Source organism: Bison bison, unplaced genomic scaffold (genome assembly GCF_000754665.1).
Source record: "Bison bison bison isolate TAMUID 2011002044 unplaced genomic scaffold, Bison_UMD1.0 scf7180017864263, whole genome shotgun sequence".
Taxonomy (NCBI): domain Eukaryota; kingdom Metazoa; phylum Chordata; class Mammalia; order Artiodactyla; family Bovidae; genus Bison; species Bison bison.
In genome coordinates, this window is record NW_011494835.1 from 4106606 (window position 1) to 4120002 (window position 13397).

Sequence of the window (13397 nt, forward strand, 5' to 3'; positions counted from 1 at the left end):
GTACATACACCTTGTAAAACTTCTCAAAACCATACCTACATTTCTAACCCTAACTTAAAAATTCCTGCTGTTGTTCACCAGAAACTCAAGATCACCTAAATCGACAGAAGCTTTGATATTAAATGTGATAAACTCTTCATAAAGATCCAGGTATCATGCTTAGTGCAGTGTTGTTACATAAGTACACAGTAACTATTAGCTTTGATGATTATTGGAAGAATTAAGTATGACTGCCTCCTGAACCGTCTTCATATATAAAGAAAGCACAGTGGACTGACTGATAGCTATTAATATAAGAATTGTAATATGAAATTAAATTGACTCAGGCTAAAAAAACTACGAAAGTTTTAAAGATTCTCCAATAAGTTTATTTTGCACACATTTTGTATTTTGTTTTACTGGTTTACACTGTAATGAAGAGGAAAATGTTTATACAGATACAATTTTGAACAATGAACTATTATCATATTACTATAAATTCAGATTTTTTGAAACTATTTCATATTGGGGTTCAGCCAATTAACAATGTTGTAATAATTTCAGGTGAACAGCAAAGGGATCCAGCCGTACCAGATTTACTTTATTTTTAACTGACCTTCAAATTGCAGCAGCTCATGAGTTTAGCTCTAAGTAGTCTTGCCATCCTACCCGACTTTGTCACGGAGTCAGACGGCTCTGACATACACACACACAAGACATGTAAACAGACACAAACAAACCTTTTATAAACAAGTCTTTTATAATGTAAATAATTGTTCCTGGTTGAAACTTTATACCCAGTTCCTGTTTTTTCTGAAATTCGGGTATTCACATTTACAGAGAACAATATTTTAAAAGCAAAGAGTTTTTCTCTTTGAAAACTCAAGCAATTCTGACAGCAATATTTTTCTTACTGACCTAAAAAGAATGAAATATGGAAGGGGAAAAAAATCACTGCAAATGATCAAAACAGAAGGGTACTAACTATATACATATTTAATAGTGGAGGCAGACATTTATAAAGTATAGATTCCGTTGAAAATATTGATGTTCAAACAGCTTTGCCCTCATTGCCAAAACCTTCTCAATTAAAATTAAAAATGTTGATTTTTTTTGTAGGAAGATACATTAATTCTTTGAAGTCAGAATGAAAGAACTGTCATTTAATTTCTATATAAAGACTGCTTGAATATACAAAGTATCAAATATAAACAGTAGTGTAAAAAGAAAATAAATTGGCAGAAATAATTATTCAACCAGTAGCAATAATTAAGACCACCATTTGAAAGATCTTCTATAAACAAAGAATGCAAAAATATTGTTCTAACTTTTTACAGCACAGAATTGAATTCCATCCTAATTCATTACTATTACACTTCTTTCTTCTTCAGTATTAGTGGACCCACATTATCTCCTGTCAATTCATTGTGTTTATTATGTGAACCATCACAGGCAGGAAACTAGAAAGGAAAAAATTGCAGATGTTATTTTTCAAATGAGTCAGTAAGTAGAAATATTTTTGACATGCTCTTATAAAGAAAGTCCATTACTTTGGGAGAAAAAAAAACAGATAGCTTTTCTGAGCAACAGATATATTCTATAGCTAACTACCTTCCAATACTATGGCAAACCTAACATTTAAGTATTTCATTATTTGGCAGATTTTAAAAGCTTTGGATGATTCCATACAAGTCAATATGATAGTCTTAAAGGGAGATCAAAATAAGCTCCTATTTTTTATACAGCTCTAACTCTGAGCTCACCTTTTCAATTATTTTAAATTTTTAAAGGATGTAATTTAAATTCAAATTAAATTCGTTCATGTTTTCTCACTATAAAACTTATGCACACTATAATACTTTAAAAAACATTATAAAATATATTTTTAAAAACTTACTCATAAGTAATAATTAACAATTTGGTATCTTTTTTCCTCTATTTACTATGTGCACTCTTGTATTATACCATACTGTAATCATTCCTCTATTATCAGATATCTAGATTGTTTCTAAGATTTTGTTATTATAAATGATGTTATGATGAACATTATTGTTCTTCAAGTCTCAAATAGCCTATGACCAAAGTAGCAGAAGAAAACAGATCTCATCAACTACTTACAATGTATCATTCCAAACTCCTCCTCCTTGTCTATTTATTTGTTCTTAATTGAAATATAATTGATTTACAAATTGTCGAAAATACTGCTGTATAGCAAAGTGATTCAGTTATACACATATATACTTTTTTTAAAAAATATTATTTTCCATTACGGTTTATCATAGGATACTGAATAGTTTTCTGTGCTGTACAGTAGGACCTTGTTGTTTATCCATTCTATATATAAAATCTTTATCTGCTAACCCTCACCTCGCACTCCACCCTTCTTCACCTCCCACCCCCTTGGCAATCACCAGTCTGTTCTCTGCCTTGATTCTCTGTTTCATAAGTAGGTTCATCTGTGTCTTATTTTAGATTCCATATATGATATTATATGGTATTTTTCTGTCTGACTTAATTCACATCATATGATAATCTAGTTGCATCTACCAAATTCCTTTTTAATTTCCATATTCAAAATTATCCATAATTACAGCTGCCATTCACTAGCTCATACTACACAGAAGGCACTGTACTATACATACATCATCTCACTAAATCCTCAAAAATTTCTGTGATATTATCAGATTAAAAAAAACTGACAGAGATTAAGGATTAAGTAACTTGCTCAATTAAGTTTCCGTGCTGCTCTAACTTTCCTAATGTAGGAGTATATTGATCAGAAGAGGCAAACTTTAATTTATAACAGATTTTCAGTGCTGAATACTATGGAAAATTCTCTCATCTCACAGAACCTCAAAACCAGGGATTTAAGAAGCAAAACCATGTTAACTGCACAAAATTTTAGTGTACGTGTAAATGGACATCTTACCGTCTTAGAACGCCAACACCTACAATAAGCTGCTTTAGTAAGGCACAAATCTTCGATGTTTATCTCATTCACCACTTTGGGATTTTCCTTTTGTATTTTAAGATTAATCAAGCTATCCTTCTGTTGCTTTTTCTTCGGGAGGAATGGACGAACCGCAAGGTAGCCAAGTAGTGCGAGTACGCCAAGGAAAGGCAACAACCGAAGCCATTCTGAAACTAAAATTACAGATTTGTTAAGAGTCTGAAAAAGGACTCAAATAGGGATGGACTGGGAGTTTGGGGCTGACATGTACAGACTGCTATGCTGTGACCAACAAAGAGCTACTGTAGTCTAGTTAAAAATGAAACATAAATATTTTAAAATTAAATAATACATGTAAATTACCTAGGTCAATACCTGTTGCATATAAGTACCAAATAACTGCTTATTCCAATTGCTAATGATAAATTAATAAACTTTCATTGATCCCCCCCCAAAAAGGACCTACTGTAAATAAATTTTTTTTCCAGTTTAAAAAAATTTATTTTTTATTTTTTATTTTTTTTGTGAATTTTTTAAAAAATTTTATTTAACTTTACAATATTGTATTGGTTTTGCCATATATCAAAATGAATCTGTCACAGGAATATATGTGTTCCCCATCCTGAACCCTCCTCCCTCCTTCCTCCCCATACCATCCCTCTGGGTCGTCCCAGTGCACCAGCCCCAAGCATCCAGTATCGTGCATCGAACCTGGACTGGCGACTCGTTTCATATATGATATTATACATATTTCAATGCCATTCTCCCAAATCATCCCACCCTCTCCCTCTCCCACAGAGTCCAAAAGACTGTTCTATACATCAGTGTCTCTTCTGCTGTCTCGTATACAGGGTTATTGTTACCATCTTTCTAAATTCCATATATATGCGTTAGTATACTGTATTGGTGTTTTTCTTTCTGGCTTACTTCACTCTGTATAATAGGCTCCAGTTTCATCCACCTCATTAGAACTAAAAAAAATTTTTTAAAGAACTTAAATAGCATGTCTCACCCTTCAGCTAATTCTTTACTTCTCACTCTAATTTCTTACCTTATCTGTAAAACTGTGAATAAATATCAAGGAACCAGTACCTAGGACCACTTCATTTTATTTGTGGACTGCCTTGAGACTTTTGAAACTGGAAAACAAAGTTTTCAGAAATAAACCCTCTATCCAATACCCTATCTCATTATCCTAAGTATATTTGTGTTTAGTTTTATTTCAGGAATTACAATCACCATAATTATAAATAAAACTCAATTTTATATGTTTAGAAAACATTTCCACCATGTCTAAAATCATACAACAGAATTTCCTGTAAACTATTTACCACTGATTTATAATTTCAGACAGAATATGTCTTCAGTGCTTTAATTTACATTTTTTGGTAAGGCATAGTGTGATTCCTATAGAAAAACCTAAATGTTGTGTTGTGTAAAAGCTGTTTTAAAGAGCTAGGTGAAATTTTCACATACTAAATAATCTCATTATTAGATACATCTTACTTCATAAGTATTCATTAAAGCCTCTTGTACTCAGCACTGTTTTGGGGGATAGGAAATATAAGTGACATAAATGAAATGTTCTCTATGTCTGCAGCGAGAGACACACCAAGGAGGCAAAATATTTATATTTCAGCATGCATTTATCAAATGTTGGCTAGTACACTGCCTCTGCTGGGTTCCATAGGGAATCTCTTCTGACCTTAAGAGTTATCACTTGTCATCATTCACTGAGTGCTAACCTGACACCTTGCTAATAAGCACTGTAGCTTAATGGAGAAAAAGAAAAATTGAAGGTCATATGCTAAGGCATGCTAATAACTGTTAATAATAAATGAACAGATTATGCTAAGAGTGCAACTATAATACCTCAGTTAACATTGTGTTAACTGAATTTAGTAGGCACCATTATTATTCCCATTTTCCATGTGGGTAAACTGGAGCTTAAGCAGGTTTAGCCCAGGAGAGTAAGTACAAAGCCTATTCTCAGTCACTATGAATGAAATTCAACAGAGCCAAAATTTTATCTGTTCTTCTCTCAGTAAAACTACTCTCCAGAGATAACTGTTCTTACTATTCAACTATTAAAAGGCTGGCTTAATACTAACTCTTCCAAAACGAAGCTATTTTTGATATAACACCATGCCAAAGGTTTGTTATGAGCTCTAGATGAAACAACCTATTTACATATGTGCAGCACCTATAAGACTGCCTGGCACAGAGAAGGTAAAAGTGAATGGTAGTTTTTATTAAGATTATGAAAAAACATTTTGCCGACTCAACCTGACAATACTACATGGCAGAAATCTTTGGGGATATAATCTTTCAGTCACCAGAATGAAATTCTGTAAGGGTAAGATCTTGCCAGTCAGGCTGATCTGTTCTAGTCTCTTAACAAAAGTGCAGACACTCCACAGAAACACTCTGAGTGAATTAACATTCTGAAAATGACAAAGAACTGTTTCCTGGGGTAAAGGGTCTATTTATAGATCTTTGCTATCCAAGACCGTAACCACTAGCCACACTGTTTTGTTTGCACCCAGGATTTTGTTATAATCAGATATGGTAAGACGACAGACATGGATACAACTGCCTTGAAAGAAAAGTTTACTTACAATTCACAAGAGGAGGGAGCACAACAGGCCACCCATGACCATATAGGTAAGTATGAGGCTTGGTCAGGAGCAAGGTGAGAGAAAAGGGCACAAGCCTTTATTGTGGTTTACAGAAAAGGCAAGGTAAAGCACAGTGAACAGTTTAGTATTGGCCTGAATAATTTCAGTGGGCTTTGGGCTAGAGAGGTAGTCCCTAACTGTCTCATATCTGGCTTTGGGTGATTTAGGGCAGGGTGAATACTGCTTGGTAAGTGAGAGTTAGATAAAGGTGTTTGGAGTGTAGGCTTGGGATTGGTTGGTTTGCATATCAAAAATATGCTCACAAGCAAGTAGTTTACTATCTTTTGGCATCAGCTAGTCCGGGGAGTGGGCAAACCTCCCTGGCCAGCAAGGTCCCCAAGATGTCCAATTATCATAAAAAATAGAACATAAAAAACATGACTAATACATGTGGCTATTTAAATAAAATTAAGTAGAATTCATAATTTAGTTTCTGAGACACACTAGTCACATTTTAATAGCGCCAGGGCTATTATGTGTGGCTATGCTATGCTATGCTAAGTCACTTCAGTCGTGTCTGACTCTGTGCAACCCCATAGACGGCAGCCTTCCAGGCTCCCCCATCCCTGGGATTTTCCAGGCAAGAGAACTGGAGTGGGGTGCCATTGCCTTCTCCATATGTGTGGCTAGTGGCTACTATGTTTGATAGCACGGAAAACATTTCCAACATCACAAAAAGGCTTTTGGATGGTGCTGCTGTAGACCAAGTTTCCACAAAGTACCATGTCTATGACATGGGAAGGCTACTTTGACAGTGTCAACACCCACAAATATCCCATCCCTCTTGTACTTAGAGCCAGCCAAAGCTACTGATTACCTAGTGGCAGGTTTCCTGTGTCCTTTGCATGAGGGACTCCTTCTGTCTGCCGTGCCTTTCTACTTGTGGTCTACCTGACTCATTTATGTGGATCCTTTAAAACTAGGGTCAAATACTGCTTCCTGCAGAAAATGAAAGTGAAGTTGCTCGGTCCTGTCCGACTCTTCGAGACCCCACGGACTGTAGCCTATGAGGCTCCTCTATCCATGGGATTTTCCAGGCAATAGTACTGGAGTGGATTGCTATTTGCTTTTCCAGGGGATCTTCCCAACCCAGGGATGGAACCCAGGTCTCCTGCATTGTAGACAGATGCTTTACCATCTGAGCCACCAGGGAAATCTTTCTCAATTTCACAAAGCAAATCAATCGCTCCTTCCTCTGCTTTCAAGCCCCTTTTCCTCATTTTCTTTTATCATACAAAGTTTACAAAGTTGATTCCTCCATAATCCTACAGGAAAAGGAGCTCCACTTCCTGGCACAAAGTAGAACCTCAGAAATGTTTTATGAGTGACTTAACGAATGAATGAATTTAAGTGACTTAATGAACGAATAAATGACATCTAGAGTGTAAATGTCAGTCCCTTTCTCACTCACATTGTACTGTAATTATTTATTTACACTTATCTTACAGATCAGGCAATAAATGTCTTAGACTGTTATTGGCCCCAACATCCAGTACAGTATTTTGAACCAGTACTTATTCAATAAATGTTTTTGAATGTAGTATAACATTAAGTATTATTATGTATACTACGAAATTTAAAAGTCTCAAGAGGTTGAGTAAATCAAAGTCAAAAAGTTAAGAGAATGAACATGTAAAGATGATAACCTCAACTTAGATTCTTAAGTTTAACATTCCCTATCTTAACCTACAAATCTCAGGGAATAAACAGAATGCTGTTTTAAAATTTACTTCAGAAAATTTTCTTCTTTCAACACTTAATTCCTCAGTAAAACATCGTAGGAATACAGTGATGAAAGGTACTATTATTTCCTACAACAAAATAATTTATACAACAGTCTTATGTGGGAAAATTTACTTTTAAAGATGACAAACTTCAATTTAAGTACAGGAAAAATTATACAGGAAAATAATACAGCCTATAAAGCTCAATTAAATCATTTAAATTATATGTTAGAGCTGACTTTTGGTAAATATGAAATACAGAATAAACAAGAAATTTTTAAAAAAAATTTAAGATTGGCTATTTCTTATGAACCTGTTTAATATATATTGAGCTACAGCAGATATATTAGGTCTGTAAAGGGAAATCTACTACCCACTAATTGTTAGGTTTAATGTGTATTTTGTACAGTACATTCTAAAAATGTTTAAGGATTACCAGAAATAGCATTTAATTTATAAAATCTGAAAATTTTTAAAAAGTATAAAAAATAAAATAACTTGTAATCCCACCAGTCAAGAATTGGTAACACTGTTCATTTCTATTTTGCTCTGTTTTTTCTTACTTTTCAAAAGGTTGCATATAATGATCCCATAAAAATAACACTGGTAACTTGATTGCTGATAATTTCATAAATATTTTCTAATGTTTTCTAATGTATCAACATGGGTAAAACATAAGAAATGACTTCACTTCTGAACTATAGAAACATGAAAATAAAATATTTTTAATGGATGGCTTTACTATTACCATGTAAAGACTACTTAGGACCAAAGGGCCAATAAAATGAAATTAATAATCAATTTTTCCACTCACTGCTATAAACAGAACAGTGTCCCAGTATCTAGAACATTGCCTGTCCCACAGTAAGTGCTCAACAAATACTTGATGACACGAGGAATTCTAAATTGCAGAGTGGTTACATGGAAGAAAATGTTTTAAATGACATCAAAATTGTTCTTCATAAAAGCTTTTTAATTACACTGACTTTTAAGTTTAGTTGGTCTACCTTGGAAGAGGGGAAAAAACTTTTTTTTTCTTTAAAAAGGGGAAAAAACTTTTACAACTTACAGTATGTAAATATTTTCCCAAAGTCTCAAAAATAAGTTTTCTGAAATAAAATTCTTTAATCTTTTAAAAATAAACTTTATTATTTACATGTTAATAAATGCAACTCTTTAGCTTGAACTTAATCATTTATTACACTTTCCTATTAAGAAAATTCATCTTTTGTTCCATTTCTTAAAAAAAAAAAAAAAGGTAAATTTACATACAATAAAACAAACAGATCTCAGGTGTTTAGCTCTGAGCTGTGACAACTAAAGATACTGTTCAGCCTCCACTGAGGGGCTTCCAAAGTGGTGCTAGTGGTAAAGAACCCGCCTGCCAATGCAGGAGACATAAGCATTTGATCCCAACTAGTTGCTTCAGTCATGTCCAACTCTTCGGGACCTTATGGACTGTAGCTTGCCAGGCTCCTCTGTTCATGGGATTCTCCAGGCAAGAATACTGGAGTGGGTCTAGGCTTCTGGGGTAGCTCAGCTGGAAACCCCAGTTCAATTTCTGGGTTGGGAAGTTCCCCTGGAGAAGGAGTGAGTAGGCTACCCACTCTACTCAAGTTTTCTTGGGCTTCCCTTGTGGCTCAGTAAAGAATTCACCCACCATGCGGGAGACCTGGGTTTGATCCCTGGGTTGGGAAGATCCCCTGGAAGAGGAAATGGCAACCCACTCCAGTATTCTTGCCTGGAGAATCCCCATGGACAGAGGAGCCTGGCAGGCTACAGTCCATGGGGTCACAAAGGGTCAGACACAACTGAGCAACTAAGCACAGCACACAGCCGCCTTCAGTCTATTTCCTCACCACTGATTCCTACAGACAAAGGCTTTCTATAAAATTTTTGAGATTCATGCAGTAGATTTTTATTACTAATCAGTACTCCATTCCATGAATACACCGTAATTTGTGTATCCACTCTCCTGATGGTGGGTACCTGGGCTGCTTCCAACTTGGGATTATTATGAATAAGGCTGCTATGAATATGCTTGTATAAGTCTTTCTGTGGATATATGTTTTCAATTCTGTTCTACTTCTTTAATTCTTTGCTCAAAACTGGTACTTTCTAGAGTTAATCCTCTTGAAAGTGTCAGCTCTGACATATTTGTGTTACTCTGGGAAAAATATTACAGTCCAAGGATTCATAGCTGTAAGAGTAAAACCATTACATTTCAAAGAAACTAGCTTTTTAAGTGGGGAAGAACTACTATATTCAGTTTCACAACTAGCTTTTCAATCTAGAAGTAAACTTTTTTGACTTTTGAATGGGAAGCTTTTTGTTATTCTATTTTAAAAGGTTGTATGACAGGGAAAGCTTTTTTAAAGGTTAATATATTTGAATACAATATACTTTCAAAGGGGGAATTATACTAATTTACCTTAAAAGCCTCACTGTTAACAATGTAACCTAAACAAAGACAGGTTTTTGACAAAGTTGTCTTGACAGGTAAGGGCTGTCTATAAATACTGTACAGTAATGAAGGATCTCCAAGTGTTTACTAAGAATGCAGAGTCATCATGAGAGAGTCAATTGCTTTAAAACACCACTGGATCCAAATAGGGAAGGAAAAACAGGCAACAATAATGTGAACTGTAACTTTTTTTTTGCTCTAATTATCATAGAGAAGAAATGAAAATATTTTTGATCTGGTAGACATTTTAAACAATTTATTTTGAAAAGTTATCTTCCAGGTTTTTATTTCAACCAGAAAAAGGTCTAAGATGGATTCTAAAAGTAGTTCATTCAAGACATCCAAATGTCATTAGCTAATACAATCTAATCAAGAGACGCAGCTCAGAGAGGAAGTTGGTCTTTGAAGTTTTTCTTCCATAGTGCTCCACAATAGATTCTGCAACTGTCATATTATCATTGTCCAGTGCAAAGCAGACTGTCTCATTTTTTGTAATTATTACAAACATCATTTCCTAAACAAATGGACATTACAATGAGAACTAAAATGTAGACACACTGTAATGCGACAGGTTAAATACGCACTATAAAGATATTTATCAGAGTTGTCATTATTTCTGAGAATCATTCTTCACATTAAGTATTTAAGAGCGTCAAAGAAGAAACTACTATATATTATTTATTCAAGAGGGAAAAGGTTTAGGTTGAGTTTCCTTAATGCCTTAATAGGAATTAAATATTCGTTGACAGAATTTCTTGAGAGGGAAAAAAAAAGTTTGAAAGTCTTCTAGTCATTAAGTCAAATATCATACCTTCCAGTCTCCTTCATCTACACTCTATTTATGGAAAACTTTAATATAAAACCAGCCACATTCAGAATCAACACACATAATTAAGGTTAAACTGGGTTCACCCTGGTGGCTCAGGGTAAAGAATCTACCTTACCTGCAGTGCAGGAGCTGCAGGAGACCTGGGTTTGATCCCTGAGTTGGAAAGATCCCCTGGAGAAGGAAATGGCAACCCACTCTTGCCTGGAGAATCCCACGGACAGAGAAGCCTGGCAGGCTACAGTCCATAGGGTGGCAAAGAGTTGACTTAGCATGCACAGGTTGGCATGGGAGTAAGGGGATTTTTTTTCTTTCTTGACTGCTAAAAACTCATCAGTTAATTTACACAAATTATTAAGAAAGTAAGTTGGCAACTGGGAACAAATGTCACAAAATGATTGTATCTTTTTGATGTATTATTACCTTTTAATGAATACATTTAAAGCTGTAATTTAAAGAGAGAAAAAATAATTGGTATAGGGCTACTTACCCACTGAACATTAAGAATAAAATATATATATTAAAAACATTCAAAACTTCCAGCTGCAGGGAAATGGTTAGGCCTGCTGCTGCTGCTAAGTCGCTTCAGTCGTGTCCAACTCTGCGCGACCCCAGAGACGGCAACCCACCAGGCTCCCCTGTCCCTGGGATTCTCCAGGCAAGAACACTGGAGTGGGTTGCCATTTCCTTCTCCAATGCATGAAAGTGAAAAGTGAAAGTGAAGTTGCTCAGTCGTGTCGGACTCTTAGCGACCCCATGGACTACAGCCTACCAGGCTCCTCCGTCCATGGGATTTTCCAGGCAAGAGTACTGGAGTGGGGTGCCATTGCCTTCTCCGATGGTTAGGCCTACTGTGATGTAAAAAAAGGGGAGAAAAAGTCAAAATTTTACATAATTGCTGTAATCCATCAGAATAAAATAGTAAAATCAAAAGAGGACTAAGATGTTTACAAACTCTTGATCTGCAAGCATTTTCATCTTATGTTACTTTTATGTTTCTCCTTATGTATAGATTTTTTTTAGTGTTTATTACTCAGTTACCTGGTGGTTCAGACAGTAAAGCGTCTGCCCTCAATGCGGGAGACCTGGGTTCAATCCCTGGGTCGGGAAGATCCCTTGGAGAAGGCACCCCACTCCAGTACTCTTGCCTGGAAAATCCCATGGACGGAGGAGCCTGGTAGGCTGCAGTCCATGGGGTCGCAAAGAGTCGGACACGACAGAGCGACTTCACTTTCACTTTCACTCAGTTACCACTCTTTCTATTCAATTACATGCTTTCTGTCAAACCTTTTAACACCTAAAAATGTTAAATTTTCACAATCCATTTGTCAACAAACCAAATGTCTGTGATTATTATTTAAAGAATCTCTAGATTTAGACTAGATTTAGACCTAGTTTACCACATCTTACCTATCCACCACCAGACACCGCCTTTTGTTTTTTTTAAATCTCTGAGAGGGGATAGCTCTCACAGCACCCTATTAAGGTAAAGCATTCTCTAATTAAAAAAAAAAAAAAAAAAGAATTCCTTTAACATGCAACTAAAACCCATGTTCAAATAACAATCACTAACTTGGCCCTAGTTGTCTTCTGGTCTACACAAAATACATCTTATTTTTCTTCTACCTGTCAGCCTTCCAAATACTGCGTTTTAAGTCAGCTACCATAGATGTCTAAACTGCTCCAGAAGCAGCCCTATTTACCTCAAAATTATCTTAATTCATGCTTACATTCCCTGGTAATCAGTCAGAACATATGAGTTCAATGTTTGCTTTATCAATAACCGGCTTCCCCTCCCTCCTCCCCCACCATCATCCTAATCAGTCCCTGAGTCTGGTTTACCCATATGTCACTTGCATTGTAAAGCTCAGAACCCAACAATATCTTCCAAGTTTTGGCAGCATTCGGGAAATGTTCATCTTTTAGATATGAAATCCCGCGCTGTGGGTTGTATTTTGTAAAGGAGGGAACTTAAATGCAAATGTTACATGTCATCAGTAAATTTCACTTTCTAATTTTTGGTCTGTCATGCCAGCAAAAGTATCTTTCCTCCAACTCAAGTAAACTAAATTGCTTCCAGGCCCATAGTTATGGTGATGACCTCAAATGACCCCATGACAGGTTGACACTCCCCCATGGAACTGGAATTGTCTAATTTTGTTAGTAAATAAAACCACCAAATACATGTGTATGTGTGTTTCTCTCTCACACAGACACACCCACACTATGTGGGTCAAACTCAGCCAAGAGCTGGGACGGCCTGATACACAGAGCCTTTGAGCCTTGGATAACGACTTTTCCTACTTTAAAATAAACCAGCAACCTTGCAGGGAGCGACGGAGATGAAAAAAATGGGCCTGTTCCCAACTCAGCACCTTCTCTGCAAAAACCTGGTCTCTCAACACGGAAGGACACTGCAGACAGACACGAAGATAAGCTCAGGGGGCCGCCAAGTCCCAGGATGTGGCCTCACACACACTCTGAGGATGCAGTGCCGGCGCGTGCCCACCTACTCCGCGACTGCAGTGAGAGTGGCAGTGGGGGTGCTGTGCTCAGTCCTGTCCGACTCCTTGCGAAACCACGGATTGTAGCTCACCAGTCTCCTCTGTCCACGGGATTATCCAGGCGAGAATACTGGAGTGGGATCCCAGGTCACGCGCCACCCGCCAGGCTCCGCCCCGCCCCTCGGCCGAAGGACTTTCAGATGCCCGCCCCCACCCTCCGCGTGGAGAAGCCTGCAAGGATGGGGACTGGCTGAAGGCCAGGATTACCTGTG

General features: G+C 36.5%; 1 protein-coding gene across 1 annotated transcript in view; it reads right to left on the reverse strand.

The window, feature by feature from the left end:
- Nucleotides 1–345: 345 nt before the first annotated feature.
- The window catches only part of CISD2 (CDGSH iron sulfur domain 2), a 13335-nt gene continuing 283 nt past the window's right edge, over nucleotides 346–13397 (reverse strand). Inside the window, 3 exon segments of the mRNA XM_010848272.1 lie at nucleotides 346–1439; nucleotides 2909–3148; nucleotides 8749–8781. Coding sequence (XP_010846574.1) covers nucleotides 1350–1439; nucleotides 2909–3148; nucleotides 8749–8781 — 363 coding nt within the window. The 3' untranslated portion in view covers nucleotides 346–1349.